Below are 19,796 nucleotides of genomic sequence, written 5' to 3'. Positions count from 1 at the left end.
GGAGCAGTGGCCACACTACTTGTTGAGCATTTCACTCCATAGCTCAAAAATTGCCAAGAATACAATTTTGCAGTACATAACTGCCAGTTTTGATGAGGCTGTGAGAAGGTTTATGTTTTCCTGTGGAAATCAAAAGCTGAAATGTTGTGCAGCGCTGAAAAAAATATATCTCTTAATTTGTGGTTTGCATAATAATATAGCACAGGTTTATGGTGCAATTTTGCTGGCTTCCTGAGAGATTGGGTAAACCAGGATAAGAAAAATTTGGTCCTTTGGGGTCCTGCTTTGCTCACCCGAAACCTCTTTTCTCAGAAAACCTCAAGAGTATTTCATGAGCATTTTTGAGACTGGAGAGGTGAAAACAAGCTTGCAACACAGTGACCTCCAGAATTTGTAAAGAAATAAGGATCTTCTCGAGACATACTCAGGATGCCTGTGCGGGGTTTGAAGCTGGTGTGAGCCAGGCTGGCAGGTTGGTGCATCAGGACTTCGGGCAGACCTAGGAGGAAAGGGAAAAGAGGCCAAGGTGGCTGAAGGTGTACACTCTGTGTGAGGCACTGGTGGGTGATGGACTGCTTCTCTGTGGCTGCTGCCAGGTTTGAGCAGGGGAGTGACTGTGGCAGCTGTGGGGTGAGGTTTGGTTGGCACCACATCCTCTATCCTACCAGCACCAGCTACTGCCCAACTCTGCACCACATCTCCTAAGGACATTAGGGAGTTGTTAGCCCTTCTCACTCCATATCCTGATCTGAAGGGTGGGGGAAACTTGTTGATGCCATGAAGGCATCAGCAATGTGTTCCCCTGGCTGCAAAGTCCCAGCCAGCATCTGGATTCCTCTCCTTTCCCAGCATGAAGGTCTCCCCGCTGGTGGGCACAGAGTGGGCTGAGACCTGTAAACTCTGGGGCTTCCTTGTCCCCACATCAGCTGCAAAAGCCAGGGAAAGGAAAACAAGGTGCCAAGGGCTGGGTCCTGGTGGCATCTCCACACCTTCCCAGCAGCAGGATGGGGTCCCTGTGAAACAGCCTGTGGCACCATCTAGTGTCCATGCCAGCTCTGCACTCATTGCTGGGCAGATGGGCCAAATCAGAGCCCCTGGTAGCCGGTGAGGACACTCTGGTCAGAGGCAACTTGCCAGGGAACCCACTTCCTGCTCCTGGGCAGGCAGGTACAGGGGGACAGTGCTGCAGTGGCATCCAGGAAAAAAATCCCCAATGGAAGGGAATACTCCAAGCCATTGCTCAAGGAAATTATCAAGTGCTGTCTGATGGCAGGAGACAGATCTCCCATCCCTTGGTGAGGGCAATGCCCTTGGCAAAGGAGATGATGCCCTTGGCATTTCACACACCCTAGTGCTCACCCAGGCCCACAGGTTATGGCTGGGAAAGGCTCTTCTCAGGGATGACTGTCTTGAAACTGGTCTCTGAGGAGTGCTGGGAATGTCCTGTCTCAACATCCAGGCCTTTCCATCCAGCCAGGCTTCCCAGCTAGGGATTTATGGGAGGTGAGGAAGATATCCTAACTGTGGTGCTGGAGTGGCAGAGGGTCCAAGAGGCCTTCCTGCAGAAAGATCAAGCTCCCTCCTCCCATCCAGACAGCAAGAGGGAATCATGGATCTCCGTGGCCAGGACACATTCACGGGTGCAGGTGAGTGTCCCTAGGTGAGACCACCCAGGATGCTGAGGATGGGTGAGTACAGCCCCTCTGCAGCAGCTGCCTGGGCAGGGGCCATGCAGGGGAAGTCCACAACGAGCTTCCCAGTGCAGGTCTCCGGTTCTCTGGATGCCTGGGTACCCTGGTGCTCGGGGTGGCCTGCCGGTCCCGGCTGCCGGTGCCACAGTGGTGCCAGGCAGCTCAGGCTCCTGGCCGGGACCTGTGCCCGCCGGTCTGGCAGGGCTGCGCCCCGTCACGTCCCTCGCCCCGACAAAGCGCTGAGTCACCCCAGCTGTCCCCCCAGCCGGCTCTTCCTTCCCGGCGGGACCGGCCGGGCAGCTGACCTGGCGGGACGCCAGGGGCACGCGGCGCCGGGGCTGTCCCGGGGCGGCGGCCGTGCCCCGGTATCGCGGGCACAGAGGGACCAGCGGCCCAGGTCAGTGCCACCCCCCCGCACCCTGCCCCGGGCGCACCCGCAGCCCCCGGTGCTGGGGCCGGGGCCGAGCAGGGGCCGGGGCCGAGCAGTGCCCGTCAGGCGGAGCGGCCCCCGCTCCCCCCCGCCCCCCGTGACGCCGCCCGTCCCAACGGCGGGGCCGTGACGTCAGGGGCCGTCGTTGGCTGCCGCCACCGCCCGTCACGCAGCGGAGCCGCCTCCAGGCCCGCGGTGGCCCGGGCGCGGGGACGCGCGACACCGGCCGCGGGCGGCCCGGGGCGGGCGGGGAGGGCTCGGCTGCGGCGCTCAGGTGGGCACCGGGGCAGGATGTGCCGTGACGGGGGGAGCGGGGCGCAAGGGGGCAGCGGGGGCACCGGCGGAACGCGACGCACGGGGGGGAGCAGGGCCAGTGCGGTTCCTCCCGCGCTGCCGCCCCCGCCCCTCCCGGTGCCCCAGATCCGCTGGCCGCAGCCCAGGGCCGCCCGCCGGTGGCGGCGAGGTGGGGTGGGGAAACTTCCAGCAGCAGCTGGTGGCCCCGGGAGCGCCGTGTTTACGGCCGGGCGGGGGGGCGGTCCCAGCGCCGCCGTGCTGGGGCCGGGACCGGGGCCAGCGCCGCCCTCCCGGCAGCTGGGGCGCACGGGCCGGAGCGAGTACCGGGGGCGGGACGGTACCGCGGGGTCGAGGAGGGGGGCTGGAGCGGCCGCATCCTGCTCCCGTCCCCCACCTGGAGCGGGTCGGCCGTTGGAAGTGTCCCGGTGTGCCCGGGGATGGGGAGGGTCCCCCCTGAGCCCTTAATCCGCTCCAGCCGCTAAGCACCTTAGCGGGCAGCGCCCTCCGCTGCCCCCCCCCACCGCCCCGGGACTGAACCCCCCGCGGGAAGCGGGCGGGGAGGGGCGCTGGCAGCGGGAAACCCTGACCCCTTGCCTGGGCGAGTTGGGGTGACGCCAGTGGGACGGCGGTGCGGCAGCAGCAAGGGGGCCCCCGGCTGGGGCTGTGGGTGCTCCCAGGTGTCCGAGGTGCAGGCAGGGTGCTGGGCAGCTGGACATGGGGTTGCACTGAGCTGCTCTTGGGATGGCTGTGAGGTGGCTGGGGTGCTGGAGAGGGCAGACAGTCTGCCCTTACTGTCCCACACGCAGCACTGCCAGGCTGTGCTTGTGGACCCCTGACTTTGCCTTCCCCCCCCTGCAGTGACCCCGTGGGACAGCTCACGTCATGGTGGACTACTACGAAGCCCTAGGGGTGAGCCGCAACGCCACCGCCGATGACATCAAGAAGGCGTAAGTGCATGGCAGGGTGTCCAGGCCCGCCGGGCAGAGGCCCACAAGCCACCCCTCACTTGGTGCCAGCTAGGCAGGGGCTCCTTGCGGGGCAGGTGGGCACAGGGCACAGGTCTAGAGGTGAAAATTCAGCCTTTGTTTCCTTTGTACAGAGACCAGAGTGGGGCTGCAAAAGACATCTCTTGGTGGGTTTTGGTCCCTTTGTCCCTGCTGTCAGCCCTGGGCTGGGGCTGGAGGCAAGGCTCCCCTCTCTCTCTGCTGGAGGGTGTGGGGTGGCAGAGGGATGGGGCATAGTGGCTCTGCTGGCTGTCAGGATCAGGGGACTGGAGCTCACAGGGTGAGGAGCAGCCTGTCCCCTTATAGAGACATGGGCCCTGTGGGCAGGTCGGTATTGTGCCCCAGGCATTGCTGGGGAGCCTCTGCAACTCCTGCCTTAGCACCCTGCTGAAATCCTCCTATTCTCACTGGGGTGAGGCATCACCTGAGGGGAATGCCAGCAGATTGTCAGCTTGCCATCAGGGGACAGAAGTGCCTGCTGTGGGGCTTCCTAAGAGTGGGTGGAAGAAGCTGGGCAGCCTGGGATAACCCTAGTTACCTGCAGGGGAGAGGAAAAGGTTGCTGGTGCTTTCCTGGCCCCAGGAGGCCCCCCGCAACCCCTGGTCCATTCATGCTCATGGTGGAGCTTGGGAAGGCTCCAGAACAAACCTGTGAGCATTGTCCAGAGCCATCGCCAAGGGCAGCTGAGGTGGGCACAGGCTGCACCGCTGTGCTCACACCACAATTCTGGGGTCATTTCTGTTTTGTTTGTTCTTTTACTCTATGTGTATTGGTGTGTGTATGTATAAATATAAATTATATATAGAGAGATATATAAAATTTATATTCTTCTCAGGAGGCAGAACCAGTCCAGGAAGGTCCTGTTTGGTGCCTGAGGCTGTAGGGCACTGGGTGACATGGGTTGGGGTGCCCCTGCCCACAGGGTGGGGGGTGTTGGCTCAGATGGGGGTTGCTGTCCCAGGAGCCTGAGGGCTGCTGCATGCCCATCACTGTCCCTCTGTGCAGGTACAGGAAGGCTGCGCTGAAATGGCACCCAGATAAAAACCCAGACAACAAGGAGTACGCTGAGCAGAGATTCAAGGAGATTGCTGAGGCCTATGAAGTGCTGTCGGACAGTAAGAGGCCACGGTGATGTCTTGTGTGTGCATCCCTGCCCTTGGGGCTGCTCGCCCATAGGTGTCCTGCTGCTGAGCTCACCCAGGTTGCATTCCTGGATGTTCCCAGGAGGCAGTGGGTCCCTGAAGGGGACCACACAGCTTGTGGGGCTTGGTTACTTCCCCATACATCCCCCGAAAGAGCTCTTGGGAGGGATGCTGGCCTCCACGATGTCATCTCCCCCACAGAGCTGAGGCTTGTGTGCCCTTGCTCTTTCTTGGGTTTGGGTACAATGCTGGTGTGGCAGGGGCTTGTGCAACGCGCTTCCTCTTGCTCCCTGCTGTTTTGCACTTCCCTTAGTTGGGAGAACTGTCAGTGCTCCTGCCAATGCCTGGCAGCTGGCTTCCCCGCAGCCTCCTTTCTTCTTCCAGAGCAGAAGCGTGATGTCTATGACCGCTATGGCAAGGATGGACTCATGGGAGCAGGTGAGTGTGTGAGCAGGGCCATGGAGGTTAGTGCAGCTCTGGATACATCCAAGTCTGAGGACCTGGTGTGGGTTGGTGCCACCAGGGCTCCCCATCCTTCAGGGGAGTTCTCACCCACAGCTCCACTTAACTCTGAGCCTCTTCCCTCTTACAGGAGCAGGGGGCTCCAGGGCCAATGCTGGGGCGCCCGAATTCACCTTCACCTTCCGCAGCGCTCACGATGTCTTCCGGGAGTTCTTCGGTGGGCGAGACCCCTTTGCTGAATTCTTTGGTATGTGCAGGGCGAGGAGGGCTGGCTCTGGGGCATCTCTCTAGCCCTGGGGCAGCCACTGGGCCTGGGGACAGAGCTCAGGCTGGCCCCAGCAGGGGGTCACCACATCCGTGCCCTGCTCCTGGATTACCATGCTGCAAGGGTAATGCTTTTGAGGGGGTCCTGCCTTTCAGATGATGTGCTTCCCTTCTCTGAGCTGCGAGGACCTGGCCCCCGGCACCATGGGGGAGGCCACTTCTTTTCTGCCTTCCCAGGATCCTCAGGTAGGAGATGCTGCCATTCCTCCCAGCAGAGGAGTCCTGGAACATCATATCCCCCTCTCCAAGATCTGTCCCCTACTTTCCTTGTGACCCCCACCCTGGCACCGACCTTGTCGCTCCCTTCTCCAGATTTCTTCGCATCATCCTTCAGCTCTGGCGCGGACGCAGGGCTGGGCTTCCGCTCTGTCTCCACCTCCACCACCTTCGTTAATGGCAAGCGCATCACCACCAAGAGGTGAGGGCGGTGCTGGCCCACCTTGCCCTCATTGACCCGTCTCTGTTGGTGGGCCCCAGACCCTGCAGGTTCCTGCTGCAGTGCTCTGGCTGCGTGGCCCTTGGCTGTCCATCCATCTGTCTGTCTTGTCTGCAGGATTATTGAGAACGGGCGAGAGCGGGTGGAAGTGGAGGAGGACGGGGAGCTAAAGTCAATCCACATCGATGGTGAGAAGCAGCACTGCAGACTGACTTGTTGGGGTCTACACCCTATCCCTTTGGGGACCCCTCTCCTCCTTTGGGGTATCTGGGAGGTGCTACATCCAGGCTTGGTTTTGGACTGAGCCCTGGTCAGCCCTGATTTGGAGCTCTGCTGTGAAGGATTAGTGGGATGGGTAGGAATTGCTGGGGCTCCATACCAGCTCTGTCCCCACAGGCGTTCCTGATGACATGGCACTGGGGCTGGAGCTGAGCCGGCGGGAGCAGCAAGCCTTCCCCAGGCCACGGCCCTCCTCGCCCCCACCACCGGCCCCACACCAGCCCTCGAGCTCCTCACCCGTCTGCCTCTACACGGACAGCGAGGATGAGGATGAGGACTTGCAGCTGGCCATGGCCTACAGCCTCTCTGAGATGGAAGCTGCAGGGCACCACCAAGCAGGTGGGCACAGCTCCCTGCCGGCACCGGGGGGCAGCCACAGCACCCCATCCTCCAGCCGCAGAGCCCGTGGCCCCCGGGGGAGGCCGGAGCAGGAGCCACTGGGGGCCAGCAGCCCTGCTACAGCAGGGCATGAAGTTGCCCCCAAAGTGAAGCTGTGGCACTGCCCCCTGCTCTGATCATGGTGTTGGGGTCGTGCCCCTCTCCATGGGGTAGGGAGAAGAAAAGGGGGGTGGAGTCTCACTGCCTGGAACTCGGCTCCAGGTTACTCCAGCAAGGGAGGGGGTCTCTCCTGCCCTGCATCATTGTTCATGTGAGTGGGCAGCTGGTGGCATCCCTAGGTTGGGGGCTTCCAGACTTGGAGATAGTGGCTTAAAGAGGGGCTCTGTTGGTGGGGTCCCAGGAAGAGGGGCACTCCCTGCCCTGGCTCCTGGAAGCATGGTGTGCCCGCAGGCAGGCATGCCCTGGCTCTGCCTGCTGCTCTCTCCCTGCCTGCCTGCAGATGGGCAGGATCTCCAGCCGGTGCCTCCCTGCCTGCTGCCTGCTCCTGCCCCGGCTGGGGGCAGTACTGGGTTGGGCTCCTCCTCCTTGCAAGAAGGGGTGCGCACACAGCCTCTGCTTGGTGCCTCGTGTTTGTCTCTCCCCTCTGGATGCTGTCACTCTTGCCTGTATCCCCTCCTCCTGTCTCTTTGTAAACCCAGCCTGGTCACCCCCTTCCCTGTGCCTTGCACACCCTCCAGGGCTTTGTTCATCCTTGCTTCCCGCAGCAGCAGTGACTCTCCGTGATGCTCACAAGTGTTTCCAACCTCTCTGTTGTCTGTGGTTCTGCCTTGGCTTTCTTCCTCCTCTTCCTGGGACCTTTCTCCATCCCTGCCCCTACCCAGCCCTGGGCCGAGGAGGATTTCACAGATGCTGTTGTGTCCCCCCCTCCGCTTGTCTCCCCAGGTGTGTTCTGAGGCTGCTGCGCCCGGGGACTGCACACACCCACTCGCCCATGGAGGCTCTCCCAGCCAGGACTCCGCTTTTTCCCTGCACGGCCATCCCCTGCCACCCCCTTCCCCCAGCACCCTCTGGCTCCGTGGGACGCAGTTTGGGGGGCACAACAGGGCTTATGGCTGAGCAATACCTGGAGCTGAGGGGAGATGCCCTGGGCACCACAAGGTGGTGGGGAGGGTGGTGATGGGGGTTGCTGTAGATTAGGCTGCTGGGGGGTGCTGGGAGGAGGCAGTGAGGGGCAGCATGGCTGGGCTCAGCCAGCAGGACTGGGCTCTGCCCCCCTCCTTGCTGTAGCCCCCCCCCCTCTAACCCCCTTCTACTGACAGCTGTCAATAAACCTGTTTGCAGTAGCTTCTGCCTGTGGGATCTCTCTGAGCTGGGGTTCCTCCCATCTTTGCCTGCAGGTGAGCTGTTCTTGTCCAGGAGTTGTGGAATGCAGGGATAGAGATGGACAGACATGACATCTCCCAGTACACACAATCAGAGGCCAGGCCTGGCTGCAGCTGCACGAACGTGACACGAGAACTTTATTCACATCAAGATACAAAATTATATTTCTCTAGAAATTTCTCTTCTGCTCAAGTGACAGGGCAGGGAGCACACAAAGGGGACCTGGGGCTGGGCCAGGTCCCCCTGCACCCTGTGCTCCCCTCAGCTGTAGGGGACCCCTGCCCACTTCTGCCCCTCACGTGGGTACAGGGAGAGAGCTAACACAGGACTGACAGGTTGGGGTGCAGGAGACCAGCTGGGGGGCCCCTCCCGCCTGTTCCCAGCAGCACCACCTGCTCCCCTCCTCTGCAGGCATAGGGGACACGAGCCCTGTCCCCTCTGGTGACAGCAGGTGCAATGGGGTTCCTGCACACAGAGGGCCTGAGGTTGGTGTTCTTGGGGAGAGGGAAAGGGGGGCCTGGGGGCAGGGGGAACAGAGCCAGAAGCACAGACAGCATTTTACAGGGAGAGCAGCCCCAAAGGCAGAATGAGGAGAGGATGAAGCGGGGGCACGGAGACAGATGAGAGGAGAACTCCTCGCCATCACTGCGGGAGTGCCTTCAGAATGGCATTCACTTCTTCGGCCACGGCTGTCAGCGCAAACTCAAATTGGTCCTGTGGGAGCACAGCAGGGGGCATGAGGGTCCCTGCCAGCCCAGCCCCAAGGGGGCTTATGGAGGGAGGAGATCGCCAGTTTGGGGAGTACCTTGGTCTGCACCATGCCAGGCCGCTGGTCTCGGATGTGCTCCAGTGTAGCAGCTATGTCTATTTCCTTCACCCCTGGGGAAGAGGGGGAGAGGGGTGCTAGAACGGGAGACACAGGCCAAGCTCATGGCCCCGTAGCCCCCAGACAGAGCAGAAATGGTGCTTCTCTGCACGTACCTTTGGCCATTCGGTTCAGGACCATGTCGACAAGGATATACGTCCCGGTCCTGCCTGCACCGTCACTGCAAGACACAGATGCTTGGCCCAGGGGGACTGGCTCCAGGAACTGGTCCTGGGCAGCAAGTCCCAGCTTTGCAGCCACCCTCCAGCCCCTATGCTCCTCCATTCCCTGCAGTACCTGCAGTGCACAATAATAGGGCAGGAGCGACCCCGGTAGCACTTATTCACCTTCCTGCAAGGATAAGAGGGAACAGGTTAGTGCCCTGCTGTGCCAGCGACAAGGCTGTGCTAGGTGTCCCTTGCTGTGCTGAGCAGGACAGGGCAGCAGCACACCATGATGTGGCCCTGGGGGTCCAGCTCATGGCTCCTCCTGCCTCCACAGTGGTGCTGGACATGGGATGGGGACCATGTGTGGAAAGTGGCCGGGACAGGGAGAGGAGCTCAGTTCCTTGGGTGCCCAGCCCGGAGAGGGGAGCAGTGGCAAAACCCCCAAGGGAGTAACTCTGGTCCGGTGGAGCACGAAGCTTGGGGCCAGGTGCCGGCTCGGCTCCCGGTGTGCTCCATGCAGCAGGCACGGCTGCCAACGATCACTTTTGTGACTATGCAACTGGAGCCAGATTACTAGCTGCAAATCACAAAAATGACGCCGGCAGCTGCGAGAGAGAGACAGACAGAGAGAAAGAGCGTGAGCGGGACTGAGAGGAGGGTAAAGTGCTCAGAGAACCCCTGCTGCCCTAAGCTGGGTCCCTGGCCCCACACAGCCTAGGGACAGTAAGCAGCCTGCCCCTGGCAAGAGCCCACTGCCACCCAGGGACCTAAAGACCTGAGCAGGCGCTGACCTCCTGGGAGCAGTCCCAGCTTTGAAGTCCTTGCCCTGGGCTACCTGGGGACCCACCACTGGTTGCAATGCATTGGGAGCAATGGGTCACAGCTGTTTAAGGCTGGGTCTAGGGGCTCCTTGTGCACCCATGGGTGGGGAGGGTACCAGGCAGCACTGTCTCCCATGCTAGCTCTAGGGAAGAGCACTTTCCCACCATCCCCGTGAAGGCTGGAGAGCCCTGGCAACCTCAGCTGGAGGTTTCTTGCCCACCAAGCTCTGTTGAGCCTCATCCCAAGCTGGCCAGAACCTGGATTTTCTGCTCTCTCCCATGCACGGTGTCCCTGCACCCAGTCCATGCCACGGCCCTAACCCTCATCACATTGGCAGCAATTTCCTCGCCCATCAGTCACCTGCATCTGGGACCACCGCTGGCTCCCCGTGGGCTGGCACGGTGCTGGGTGGGCACTCACCTGCGGAAGTCGAGGAGGGGCCGGGTGGTGGTGGGGATGCCCTCGGCTGGCCAGCTGAGGAAGTGGAATTGCGTCAGGGTGCGGGTCTCCTGCGACTGCACGTTCTTCAGGTAGAAGCTGCGCACCAGGAAATCCTCGCACCAGATGTGCTCTGACACCAGGTTCACCTGCCCAAGAGAGGCAGCTCGTGGGCGCCAGTGCCGGCAAGGGCGCTGCACTCAGGGGGGCAGGGGCTGGAGGATGCTCCTTGCCCAAGGCTACTCGCCACACTTGCCTCATAGATGTGGTAGAGAGAGGAGCCTTCATCTGGCCAGTAGCGGTCACACTGCTTGACACTGTCCTCAGCCAGAGGGCTCAGCATGACAATGACAGTGCAGCCATGTTCCCACACCATCTGCAGGCAAGGCAAGGGGGTTGTCGCCGCCGGGCAACAGGACAGACAGGAGGGCAGTCAAGCCACTGTGACCCATCTTGTGGGCAGCACACAAAGGGGCCCCAATGGGCTGGCACAGGCAGGTGACACTCACCTGCCAGAAGTCAGCAATAGTGTGGGACAGTGGCCCCTGTGTGGCAATGTACGCTGGCATCCGCGGGTCATGCTCGATCTGGAGCAGAATAGGGGGTGTCAGACTGCATGCTCTTTGGCCAGGGGTTGGTGACACTGAGAGGAGTGGGGGGATACTCCAGAGGTGATGGGAGGGCTGGAGAGGGAGATTCAGGTGCCACAGCCAGGAGGAAAATGAGATTGAACTATGTCTGAGCAATGGGGCAGGCACAAGGCTCACATCCATAGCCTTCAGGAATGTGAGCTCAGTCTATCTCTATCCCAGAGTGAGAGCCTTGCCCAAGCTGGGCACATCACAGAGTAGGGTGGCAGGGCAGGAGCCCCTGGTGATCACTCACAATTGGACTGGCGTTGATGAAGTCACTGCGGGAGGGGTTGCTCTCGGCTTTCAGTTTGATCCTCACGTGATCATCTGGGGAAACACAGGCCAGGAAAAGTTGTGAGTGTCTAGGGTAGCTGGGGGCAAACCAATACTGCAACCAGCTGTGGCCCCAAAGCATCCCCATGCCCCACACCCTGCTCCAGCCATGGCTTTGGCAGGAGCTGGTCCCTGGGGCAGGGTGACTGGGATGCTCACATGGCACATAGTCAGGGTTGCGGTTCTTCTTCAGGTTGGCTTCGCTCTGGGCGATGGAGCAGATGCTGGGCTCAGCTTGGTAGGCGCAGAGTGCCTGCCACTCCTTGGCCAGCCGGTCCCGGTTGCGGAGGTGGTCCTCCATATAGGCCTGGGGTAGAGGGGCAGGGGTCAGCCCAGCAGCAGGGGGGAGGAAGGGTGCTGGGCAGGGGTGCTGCCACCCTGCCAGGCTGGCTCACCAGGATCATGTGTCCAGTGGAGATGTCCATGTTGGACTGGACGGGCTCCTCGCACCAGGAGGGTGTGCTGCTGTGAGAGCTGGGGCTGGGCTGTGGGGCGTCGCTGAACTGGGATGAGATGCTGCTGACCCTTGAGGTCTCTGCTGGTGCTGCCGCTGTCTCAGTGCGGCCAAAGAGAGACTTGGCAGCCATGTGCTGGCAGCACAGCTCCTGGGGAACACCAGCAATAGCCCTATCCACTGGCCACAGGGCTGCCATAGGACAGCCCCATGCACCCCAAGCAATGCTGACACAGCAGTGACACATCCTGCAGGATCCTGCATCCCACAGGGTCCTACCTGGTACTCGAAGGTGGTGTCAGCAGCACCCTCTGGCCCCAGGGCGGCCAGGCGCTCCTTCTCCCGCTGCTTGGCATGGCGCCGGAGGCAGAAGGCTGCAGAAACTGCGATGGCAATGCCCGCCACGCAGGCCAGCGCTATGAAGGTCAGCAGCACCGAGTGGAAGCCATCCCTGAAGTGGGATGGGCGCGAATAGGCAGCAGCCTCGTTTCGCTGGGGGCAGAGCCAAGCAAGGGTTAGTGGGGGACATCTGCATCAGGCTGAGACCCTATTCTGCTCTACATTTGGGGTTGCTGGGGGTTCAAACAGGACAAGGGCTCTTTCTTCCTCTACCTGAGGGTGCTGATTCTCTCAGCACCCTGAGCTGGGACAAAGATGGTGTCATTGGGGTGAGGCAGGGTGCACCCACCTGCATGTTACATGGGGCACTGCTCACAGTGGTGTCCCTGGGGCTGCAGGAGCCTGGCCAAGCCCAGGCAGCAGTGACTTCCTGCCTCCGTGCTCCCAGCACCCACGGCTGCTGCCCAAGGCAGCCCTGGCCTGAGCTGTTCCCTTTCAGACCAGGCAGTAGCCCCACAGAACTTTGGTTCAATGCGCTCTTTCTGCCCAGCTGGAGGTCAAAAAGGGCTGAATTCAGCCCAAGAGGTTAATGGTGAAGGATGGGCCACTGCAGCGCTGGATGTGCTGCTCTCAGGGGACTTCCCCAAATGAGGCTTGCTCTCCTCTGCAGTCACTGCTCCACAACAGAACATTGGGGGAAGTCAGGGGGGCCAGATGTGCCAGCACTGCCAGAGGGCTGGTGCCATCTCAGCTGTAGTGGCTGGGGGACAGGTCCTGCCCATTGCCCTCCTCAGCTAGGACACAGAGCAGCCCCTGCCATCTTGCAGGTAGTGTCTCTAGGGCTCCTTTCGTGTGGCTGGGGAAGACACCCTAAGCCATGCTGGAACAGGATGCTGCTCAGCCCTTGCTGGACAAGACCTTCCTGCCTATGCCCAGGTCCTTGCCCCAGAGTGTCTTGTGATCAGGATGTTGATGGGGCAGCACAGGGATGTTGAGGCATCAGCACTTCAAATACCCTGTGCCCAATGAGGTGCCAGAGCCCAGCATTACCTCATTGCCACAGCCTCCCATTGGCTATGAGCCTGATGAGGTTACCGAGGGAACACTGCACCATCATCATCTACGTCATCATCATCATCGCCTGGGGATGTCCCCAGCCTAGGTGTTCCCGCTGCCACTTGCCCCCCAGCTGCATCAGCCCCCCGTCAGGGTCCAGCCAGTCCTGCAGTCAGGGCACCCACCAGGGCCAGCACCTCCCAGCTCTCCTAGGCACCCGAGCAGGAACAGCTCTGTAGCCCCTGGAGGTATCAGCAGAGCCAGGGGGGACAGAAGGCACTTCCCTCCCAAGGCCTGCCCAGGCCCTGCTGTCTCCCTGACTCTCTACATCGCTCCTTCCCCAAATCATGCACCAGTCCCATCAAATTCAGAGCCAGCAGGGAATAAAGGAAAAGCACAAGCTGGTGAGGACTGGAGAGGTTGATGCAGAAGAGGGCTTGCAAAGCTGCCACAGCCTCCTCTGAGCTCCATCTCTGTCATCGCTGACATCTCTCCCAGTTCCTGCCACTTGCCACATCAAAAGGCATTGCCATAGCGACACTCTACACATTACTGATGGAGACAGGTGGCCAGGCCACCCCTTCTCCATGGCCTCCTCCTCCGAAGTTCCCCCTTCCTTCCTCCTTGCCCACAGATATGGTCACAGGGCAAGAGGGTGGGAAATGGGGATCCCAGGCTGGGAATGTGCTACACCACTTCCCCTCCTCAGGCTGCAAACACAGGAGCCAGGTTTCATCCCCATCTCCAACCCCTGCTCCCCTCCCAGGAGACTCTTCCTGTGGATCCCTAGAGGAGCAAGGGGAGGGGGTATCCCTCTCCAAACAGATGGTTCCTGTTCCATCCTTGTCGTCAGCTGCTTTGCCATTCTCTGGGGACATGATGGCATTTTGCCTGCCTAGCTGTGATCTCTGGGGTGCTTTGGAAACAGCCCAGTGCTCAAATGCCCAGACCGCAGCTAAGATGGGGTGTGCAGGCTGGAGGGAGGGAAGGGTGAGGATGAGCCCTGTGGGGTACAGCCCACAGCCCCCCAGTCTTGGAGGGGTAGAAAAGCCCCTGGGAGTCCCTCGCAAATCATCTTGAAACCTTATTGAGATTTTGTTTTGCAAAGAGCCGAGAGCCCTGGGAGTACAAGCAACAGAGCAACATCGTGCTGCTGGGCATCAGGAAAAATGATGGATGGATGGGACTGGAGCAGTTCTGCTCTGGGCCATCCCAGATAACCTGAGTCTGCCCCCAACACAGCATCCCAAACACTGCCCAGAGCCCTCTGTTCCTAAACTGCCCCACAGACCCACAGGGATGTCTCAGTCATGAAGACCCCTGTGCCCCAGGGGTGGGCAACAGCATGCTTCCTGCTCATACTCAGTGGCAGCACTCCCACTGCCCTGTCCCTGGCCACCCTAGCCCCAAGGGACAGGCATGCTTGCTCCCTCCTACCTCTCCCACTCCTGTTTGCACAATCTTCAGGCCCAGCTCATGCTCCAGCTCTGTCTTCACTTGCTCTGTGGATGGAGAGGAGATGGTCAGAGGGATGCTTGCTTTCCACACAAGAGATCCACCCACAACAAAGATAGAGCCAAGGGATAGCCCCAGCAGCTCTTTACCTCATATCAGCTCCCCCATTCAGCCAAAGATATTGGGATGTATGGTGGGAGTTCCCCTCTTTCCAGTCCCTGGGAAGGGGCACCCCACAGTGCAGGGGGAAGAGAGGAACAGGACTAGGTGCTCAACTCACCAGTCTGGCTGGCCACATCTGTCAGGGAGAAGTTTTGAGGGTTCTGTCGGATGCGGAAGGTAAGTGCAGGACCCACAACGCTGCAGGGAGAAGGGGGACACAGTGTGAGACTGGGAAGTGCAGACCCCCTTCCTATCCCCACCACAGACCAGTCCCTCCTGGACTCCTGCCCGAGAGGGCTGAGCACAGCCAAGGCTGAGACAGCAGCACCCATGGCCCTGCTCCTCTCACCTGATGTTGATGAAGCTGGTGGTGGAGAGGTGGAGGTGCTTGGCAAGGAGCTCCAGCAGCCGCACACCAGCAGCCAGCCCCAGGGGCCTGAGGGGACAGGGTCAGGGTGAGGAGCAGGCAGCGAGGGCAAGGGGACAGTCCACGCTCCCCACAGTCAGGGCACAGGGATGGGCAGGCTCAGGGAGTTCCAAGCATGCAGTGAGAGCAGTGCTAGCTGCAGAGGTGTCAGGATGGGCAGGAGGTAAGAGTGTGGGGATGTGTGGTGGTGGGAGTGAGCTGACCCACCCATCCTTGCACACACACTCCCAGCCTTCCATCCCGCAACAGCAAGCTCTAGCCTTGGTGTGGGCTGAGAAAGGAAGGCTTTGGGGTTGGACAAGGGTGTGGATAGAGAGGGGACAGGGAGAAGCTGACCAACCCCATCCCAAACAGGCTTGGCCAAACATGCGGAGCTGTGACAGCTGTTGGTGGGGAGACACAGACCCTCCACACACACAGACCCCCTCAGCCTGACCCCCTGCTCTCACTTCTGGTCTGTGATGATGTAGCCATACTCGTCTGGTGGATGCATGTGCCGCTGTGCCCCACCATCCTTTGTCTCCGTGTAGCTCTTCTTCTCCACCAGAATCTGCTGCCTGGGGCTGACTGCATCTCCACCATGTGCCCCCTGTGGCTCGGCCTGGGGAGCTGACGAGGATGCCACTCTGCCCTTTGGCCCATCTCCTGGGGAGCTGCTGGTTGGGATTTTAGGAGGCGGCATTGTGGAGGAAGGGGGCACTGGCTCCTCTCCGTGCTGCATGTCCCCCTCCGTCACCTGAAGGGAGGGAAAGGGAGAAACTGGGACCTCTGAGGAGAACCCTGGGGGACTGCCTCCTCCACCCCATCCCACCTGTGGTGTGGCATCTCCTCCAGCACCACCCTGCTGCAAACCCACCCGTTTGACTGTGGGCACTTCAGGGCCAACAACACCTGGAAAGGAGAGAGATAAATCTTGCAGCATCCACCCCAAAAAGGCAACATGCCCTACTCTGAAACAGGGCATGCTGGCACCCACCATGGCCAGTACCTGCCCACCCCATCCCTTCACCCAGCTCACCAGAGCTCTGGAGCAGTTGGAGGAGGCTGGAGAGGCTGCTCAATTGCTGGGGGCTCAGCTCTGGCAGCCCGAGGCCATAGCTGGCCAGGAGGGAGGCCAGTCTCTTCAGGGCAGCATCTGCAAGAGGATGGAGCATAAGGTTGAATGCTCTGCATCTGCATGGAGACCAGGGGCTAAGGATGTAGCAAATGAGGCAAGTGGGGTTGGGGGAACATGCTGCCCCTGGGCATAAAGCCAAAGAGGAGGGAGAGTGTGAGACATGAGGAACATGGATGTAAGTACAGGGTAGAGACAAGGGTTGGTGCCTGGCTGGAGAACAAGGTACCTGTCTGTGTAGAGGGTGGCTGGGCAGCCAACGGTGCTGGCTGCTCCCTCTCCTCCGTGCTTCTGTAGTCACTGGGGAGTCGCAAGCTGTGCTGGAGCCTGGTGCTGGCAGGGTCTGGGCGGCTGGCTTTCTCTCTGGGCAGGGAAAGCATGCCCAAGTCCTGGAAGAGATGCCCCCCATCCATTCCTGGCTGCGCACCATAGGAGGGCACAGGGCCAGCCCCAAAAAGGGCCTGGGCAGGGACCCGGCCCAGTAGCGAGGAGGTCTCAGAGCTCTGCCTGGCTGAGCCGCTGGGATGCTGGTGAGCACCATCCTGGTAGCCAAACTGCAACCAAAACACATGGTCAAAACCCACAGGGCTCTTGTCACCCCATGGTGGAAGCAGGGGGTACCCCAGCAGGAGGGTGCTGGGAGTGCAGAGGCCCCCTGCAAATCTCTACCTTTCTGCTTGAGAGAAGAGGGCTCAACCCCTAGCTTACCTTGTGGTAGGAGTAGGGGTTGAGTAGAGCCTCCTCATAGCCCAGCTGGGATGGGGAGGGCAGCAGGAGGTGCTCCAGGTACCTTTGCACCAGTGGGGAAGGTAATAGTGGTGGGGGCTGCCCCAGATGCTGAGCTGCTGGCAGGCCACGGTCTAGGGGAAGCGGGGCTCGCCGGGGCTCAACACGGAGGGGCAGGAACCTTGAAGGCAAACAGTGCTGGGGTGACTCACCTGGGTAAGGGAGAATTCCCTCCCCTAAACCCCATTAGGGGAGCAAAGCCCTCACTGCTCTGCTGGGTTCTCCTCACAGGCTGGCAGCTGGCATTGCCCTACCTGTCCCTGGCCACTGGCTCCAGCGAGGGCGGCAGGCGGAGGCGGGGGATGCGCTCCATCTCCTGTGAAATCACATACTGCGTGATGCTGTCCTGCCACGAGAGCCCTGCCATGGGAGAGGGCTGTGAGATGTGGGGGCAGCCTGAGAACCATGGTGTGAGTGCACGGGAGGCTGTCCTGATGTCCTGACCCTGGGTCTTATGGCCTGGGTTTGGTCCCACTCCTCCCAGGATCACCCTCCTTAGTGCACTCTGGCCCCCGGGCCAGCAGGACCTTAGACAGCCCTAGTGCCACCAGGCAATGCTGCCTGACACCCTTGCCCTGCATGGCCTCAGAGACTCCCCCCCCGCTCCCCCCTTCACCTTGTGCCATGAGATGCCGTAAGACATCCTGCAGGCGCTGGAGCACAGGAGAGGTGATCTGGAAGTAGGGTCTGTCCTGCACGGAGCCCACCTGGCACTGCCCAAACAGCCCATCTGCAAGAGAGGGGAGGCAGCATGGCCAGACAACAAACACGCTGGGGTGAGGGTGACGGTCTTCAGGCACAGCCCTACCTTTCTTCTGCCATATTCCCCTGTATTGCATCCCTTCCTTGGGAAGGGGGAGGGGATCCCTGCACCCCGATAGACACTTACCCTGCACACACACCTCCTGAGGGGAGCACAACCTCCGGTCAAACAGGCAGCCTGAGACGGACAGACAGACAGACAGAAAGACAGGCAGGCAGGCCAGTCAGCACAGCATCCAAGGGGGCTTCAATTGGGTTTGCTTGTCACCAGCTGCTTGGGGACCCCCACTCTCCAGGAAAGTGGCACAGGGATGCAATGTGGTGATGGTGGGAGGGGGCAGAGCTTTGTAGCTAAGGGCAGAGCCTCAGTGCCAGCCTTTTCTGCCCCTCAAAGCCAAGAAGGGGGATGTGTACACAGAATGCCCTTGGCTTGGGAGAGTGGAGAAGGCCTGGAGTTTTTTGGGGTGCTGGCAGTTAGGCACGGAAGACTGGGGGGGCAGAGACCTGCAAAACCACATCTGTTGCCCTCCTACATGTGGTACTACGAGGCAGAGATGCAACTCAGTCACACCAGGGACCCACTCGCCCTGCAAGAGGGACCCCAAAGCATGGATGCAGCAGCGGTAGCAGGTGGGGGGGTGGGGTGTGTGCCTCTCCATCCCCTTCGGGGGGCAGCACTTGGGCAGGGGGCCGCTTCCCTCTTGCTCTCCCCCCCCCCTCTCGGTCCAAGACCGTCAGCAGCGAGACGGCAGCAGGCGATGACTCAGCCCCGGATGGCAAGGAAGGAACGAGAAAACAACCGGGGGGAGGGGAGGGAGGGGCCCGCCGAGCCCGCCGCGGGGGAAGGGGGCTAATGGGGATGGGGGTCTCTGAAACCCGGGCACCCGCGGGCCAGCGTCCCCCGGGGCGAGAGCCACGCGGGTGCGGGGCACAGGACCCCTCTGCCAGGGGAGACCCCGGGGGCGGAGGGAGCGGAGACCGGGCCGGGGTGCCGGGGCCGGGCCGGCGCTGTCCGCGGTGCTGAAGCGACGTATCGCTCTCCCGCCGGGACGCCCCGCTCCGCCGGGAGGGGCGGTGGCCCCGGCCCACGGGGGCTACCCTGGCCAGGACGGGGCTCGGCTACAGCCGCCCCGGCGCCATCCCCGCCTGCTCCCGGGGACAGCGGGGCCCCCGCGGGCTGGCCAGACCCATCCCGGCGCTCCTGGGCCGCTGGAGGACAAGGGGCGCAGCAGCCCCGGGCGCCCGGTAGTGAGTCAGCGGTGGCTGGGGCCGTGCCGTGCCGTGCGAGGGGCTCTAGCCCTGCTACCGGCAGCGACACTGGGGTCTCCGAGAGTCGCAGGCAGAGGCCACACGGGCCGAACTGGAGAAGAGCGGGTGCGCCGGCCCGGCCTGGGCCGCACTCACTAGAGGAAGGTGGCCAAGGGGCGGCGGGGTCCCGGAGGGAGCCGCGCTCAGGGCCGCTGCCCCGGGCTCCCCATTCTCGCGGCAGCCCCAGGCACTGGCTTTGCCTCGGGCATGAGCAAGCACCGTTTTGCTCCCGTCCTGTCTCGCCGGCCCCGACGGGTCGGAAACTCTCAGCCGACGGGGGGCCCCGGGACCAGCACCCCCACTGGCGCGGCAGCCCCGGGAGAGGGGCGCCCCCGGCGCCAGTGACGCACCCGCGGTGCCGGTCCCGGGACACCGTCCCCTGTTCTCCGCCGGGGGTCGGTCGGGCCCACCGCCGCGCGCCGTGACAGCACCTACGGCTGCGACGACCGCACCGGCCGCGGAGCCCCCTGCCCCGCCGCTCCCCGGAAGGTGCCCCCTGGCCCCCGCAAAGCCGCCCCGCGCGGGATCGCGGTCTCACCGTGCGCGGTGGTGGCGGCGGAGGCGCCGTCCCGCAGCTGCCCGCGGCCGGCCAGGAGGAGGAGGCAGAGGAGCGCCCGGAGGAGCCGCCGCCCCATGCTCCGCTCACGGTCGCACCATGGCGCACCCGCGGCCGCGCCCCCGCCGCCGCCGCCAACCCGCGCCCCGCCGAGCCGCGCGCCCCGCCCACCGCCACCGCCCGGCCAATGGCACCGGGCGCGCTGCCGCCGCGCCGCGCCCCCTCGCGCCGCAGCCAATCAGATACCCGTGCTGCTGCCCCCGGCGCCGCGCTCACGCCCCTCGCTGTCGAGCGCGGCCAATCACGTCACGCCTGGGGAAGAGGCGGCCCAGCGGC

The 19,796-nt window shown here is 62.0% G+C and overlaps 2 protein-coding genes across 6 annotated transcripts; one reads left to right on the top strand and one right to left on the bottom strand.

The window, feature by feature from the left end:
- The first annotated feature begins 1,980 nt into the window (after window positions 1–1,980).
- On the top strand, window positions 1,981–7,964 carry DNAJB2 (DnaJ heat shock protein family (Hsp40) member B2). Of its 4 annotated transcripts, none has more exons than XM_064661160.1 (10): window positions 2,286–2,395; window positions 3,274–3,362; window positions 4,425–4,534; window positions 4,946–4,999; window positions 5,154–5,270; window positions 5,444–5,533; window positions 5,660–5,765; window positions 5,901–5,971; window positions 6,180–6,401; window positions 7,799–7,964. In XM_064661160.1, the coding sequence occupies exons 2-10, from the start codon at window positions 3,298–3,300 to the stop codon at window positions 7,837–7,839; spliced, it is 876 nt and encodes a 291-aa protein (XP_064517230.1). In that variant the 5' UTR covers window positions 2,286–2,395; window positions 3,274–3,297; the 3' UTR covers window positions 7,840–7,964. The 4 variants fall into 4 exon arrangements, with proteins under 4 accessions (XP_064517228.1, XP_064517230.1, XP_064517227.1 ...); XM_064661161.1 differs by lacking the exon at window positions 7,799–7,964 and adding an exon at window positions 7,344–7,744 and having other exon boundaries at window positions 2,287–2,395; XM_064661158.1 differs by lacking the exons at window positions 2,286–2,395; window positions 7,799–7,964 and adding an exon at window positions 1,981–2,088 and having other exon boundaries at window positions 6,180–7,337.
- Window positions 7,893–19,592, bottom strand: PTPRN (protein tyrosine phosphatase receptor type N). 2 transcript variants are annotated; one of them, XM_064661129.1, is made up of 23 exons: window positions 19,443–19,592; window positions 17,724–17,774; window positions 17,451–17,564; window positions 17,089–17,194; window positions 16,757–16,955; window positions 16,278–16,602; window positions 15,953–16,069; window positions 15,746–15,825; window positions 15,384–15,670; window positions 14,857–14,943; window positions 14,626–14,705; window positions 14,328–14,392; window positions 11,775–11,987; window positions 11,437–11,646; window positions 11,201–11,348; window positions 10,962–11,035; window positions 10,586–10,663; window positions 10,333–10,452; window positions 10,059–10,225; window positions 8,947–9,000; window positions 8,766–8,830; window positions 8,590–8,663; window positions 7,893–8,498 (listed from the first exon to the last, which is right to left on the bottom strand). In XM_064661129.1, exons 1-23 carry the CDS (start codon window positions 19,537–19,539, stop codon window positions 8,427–8,429), a joined length of 2,883 nt encoding a protein of 960 aa, XP_064517199.1. In that variant the 5' UTR covers window positions 19,540–19,592; the 3' UTR covers window positions 7,893–8,426. The 2 variants fall into 2 exon arrangements, with proteins under 2 accessions (XP_064517199.1, XP_064517200.1); XM_064661130.1 differs by having other exon boundaries at window positions 15,791–15,825.
- Between the last annotated feature and the right edge of the window lie 204 nt (window positions 19,593–19,796).

The sequence above is a fragment of the Pseudopipra pipra genome, chromosome 7, assembly GCF_036250125.1.
Source record: "Pseudopipra pipra isolate bDixPip1 chromosome 7, bDixPip1.hap1, whole genome shotgun sequence".
NCBI classification, from domain to species: Eukaryota; Metazoa; Chordata; class Aves; order Passeriformes; family Pipridae; genus Pseudopipra; species Pseudopipra pipra.
Note: the sequence above shows the minus strand (reverse complement) of the source record. Positions and strands in the feature narration are given on the sequence as shown.

Bases quoted from the DNA above. Each gene is read 5' to 3' on its own strand.
- PTPRN (XM_064661129.1), bottom strand. From the start codon at position 19,539: ATGGGGCGGCGGCTCCTCCGGGCGCTCCTCTGCCTCCTCCTCCTGGCC. The intron at 10,664-10,961 runs GTGAGTGATCAC...ATTCTGCTCCAG, and splicing joins TCATCAACGCCAGTCCAATT to ATCGAGCATGACCCGCGGAT. The intron at 9,001-10,058 runs GTGAGTGCCCAC...TTATCCTTGCAG, and splicing joins CCCCTCCTCGACTTCCGCAG to GAAGGTGAATAAGTGCTACC.
- DNAJB2 (XM_064661158.1), top strand. From the start codon at position 3,298: ATGGTGGACTACTACGAAGCCCTAGGGGTGAGCCGCAACGCCACCGCC. The intron at 3,363-4,424 runs GTAAGTGCATGG...CCCTCTGTGCAG, and splicing joins GCCGATGACATCAAGAAGGC to GTACAGGAAGGCTGCGCTGA. The intron at 5,271-5,443 runs GTATGTGCAGGG...CCTGCCTTTCAG, and splicing joins CCCCTTTGCTGAATTCTTTG to ATGATGTGCTTCCCTTCTCT.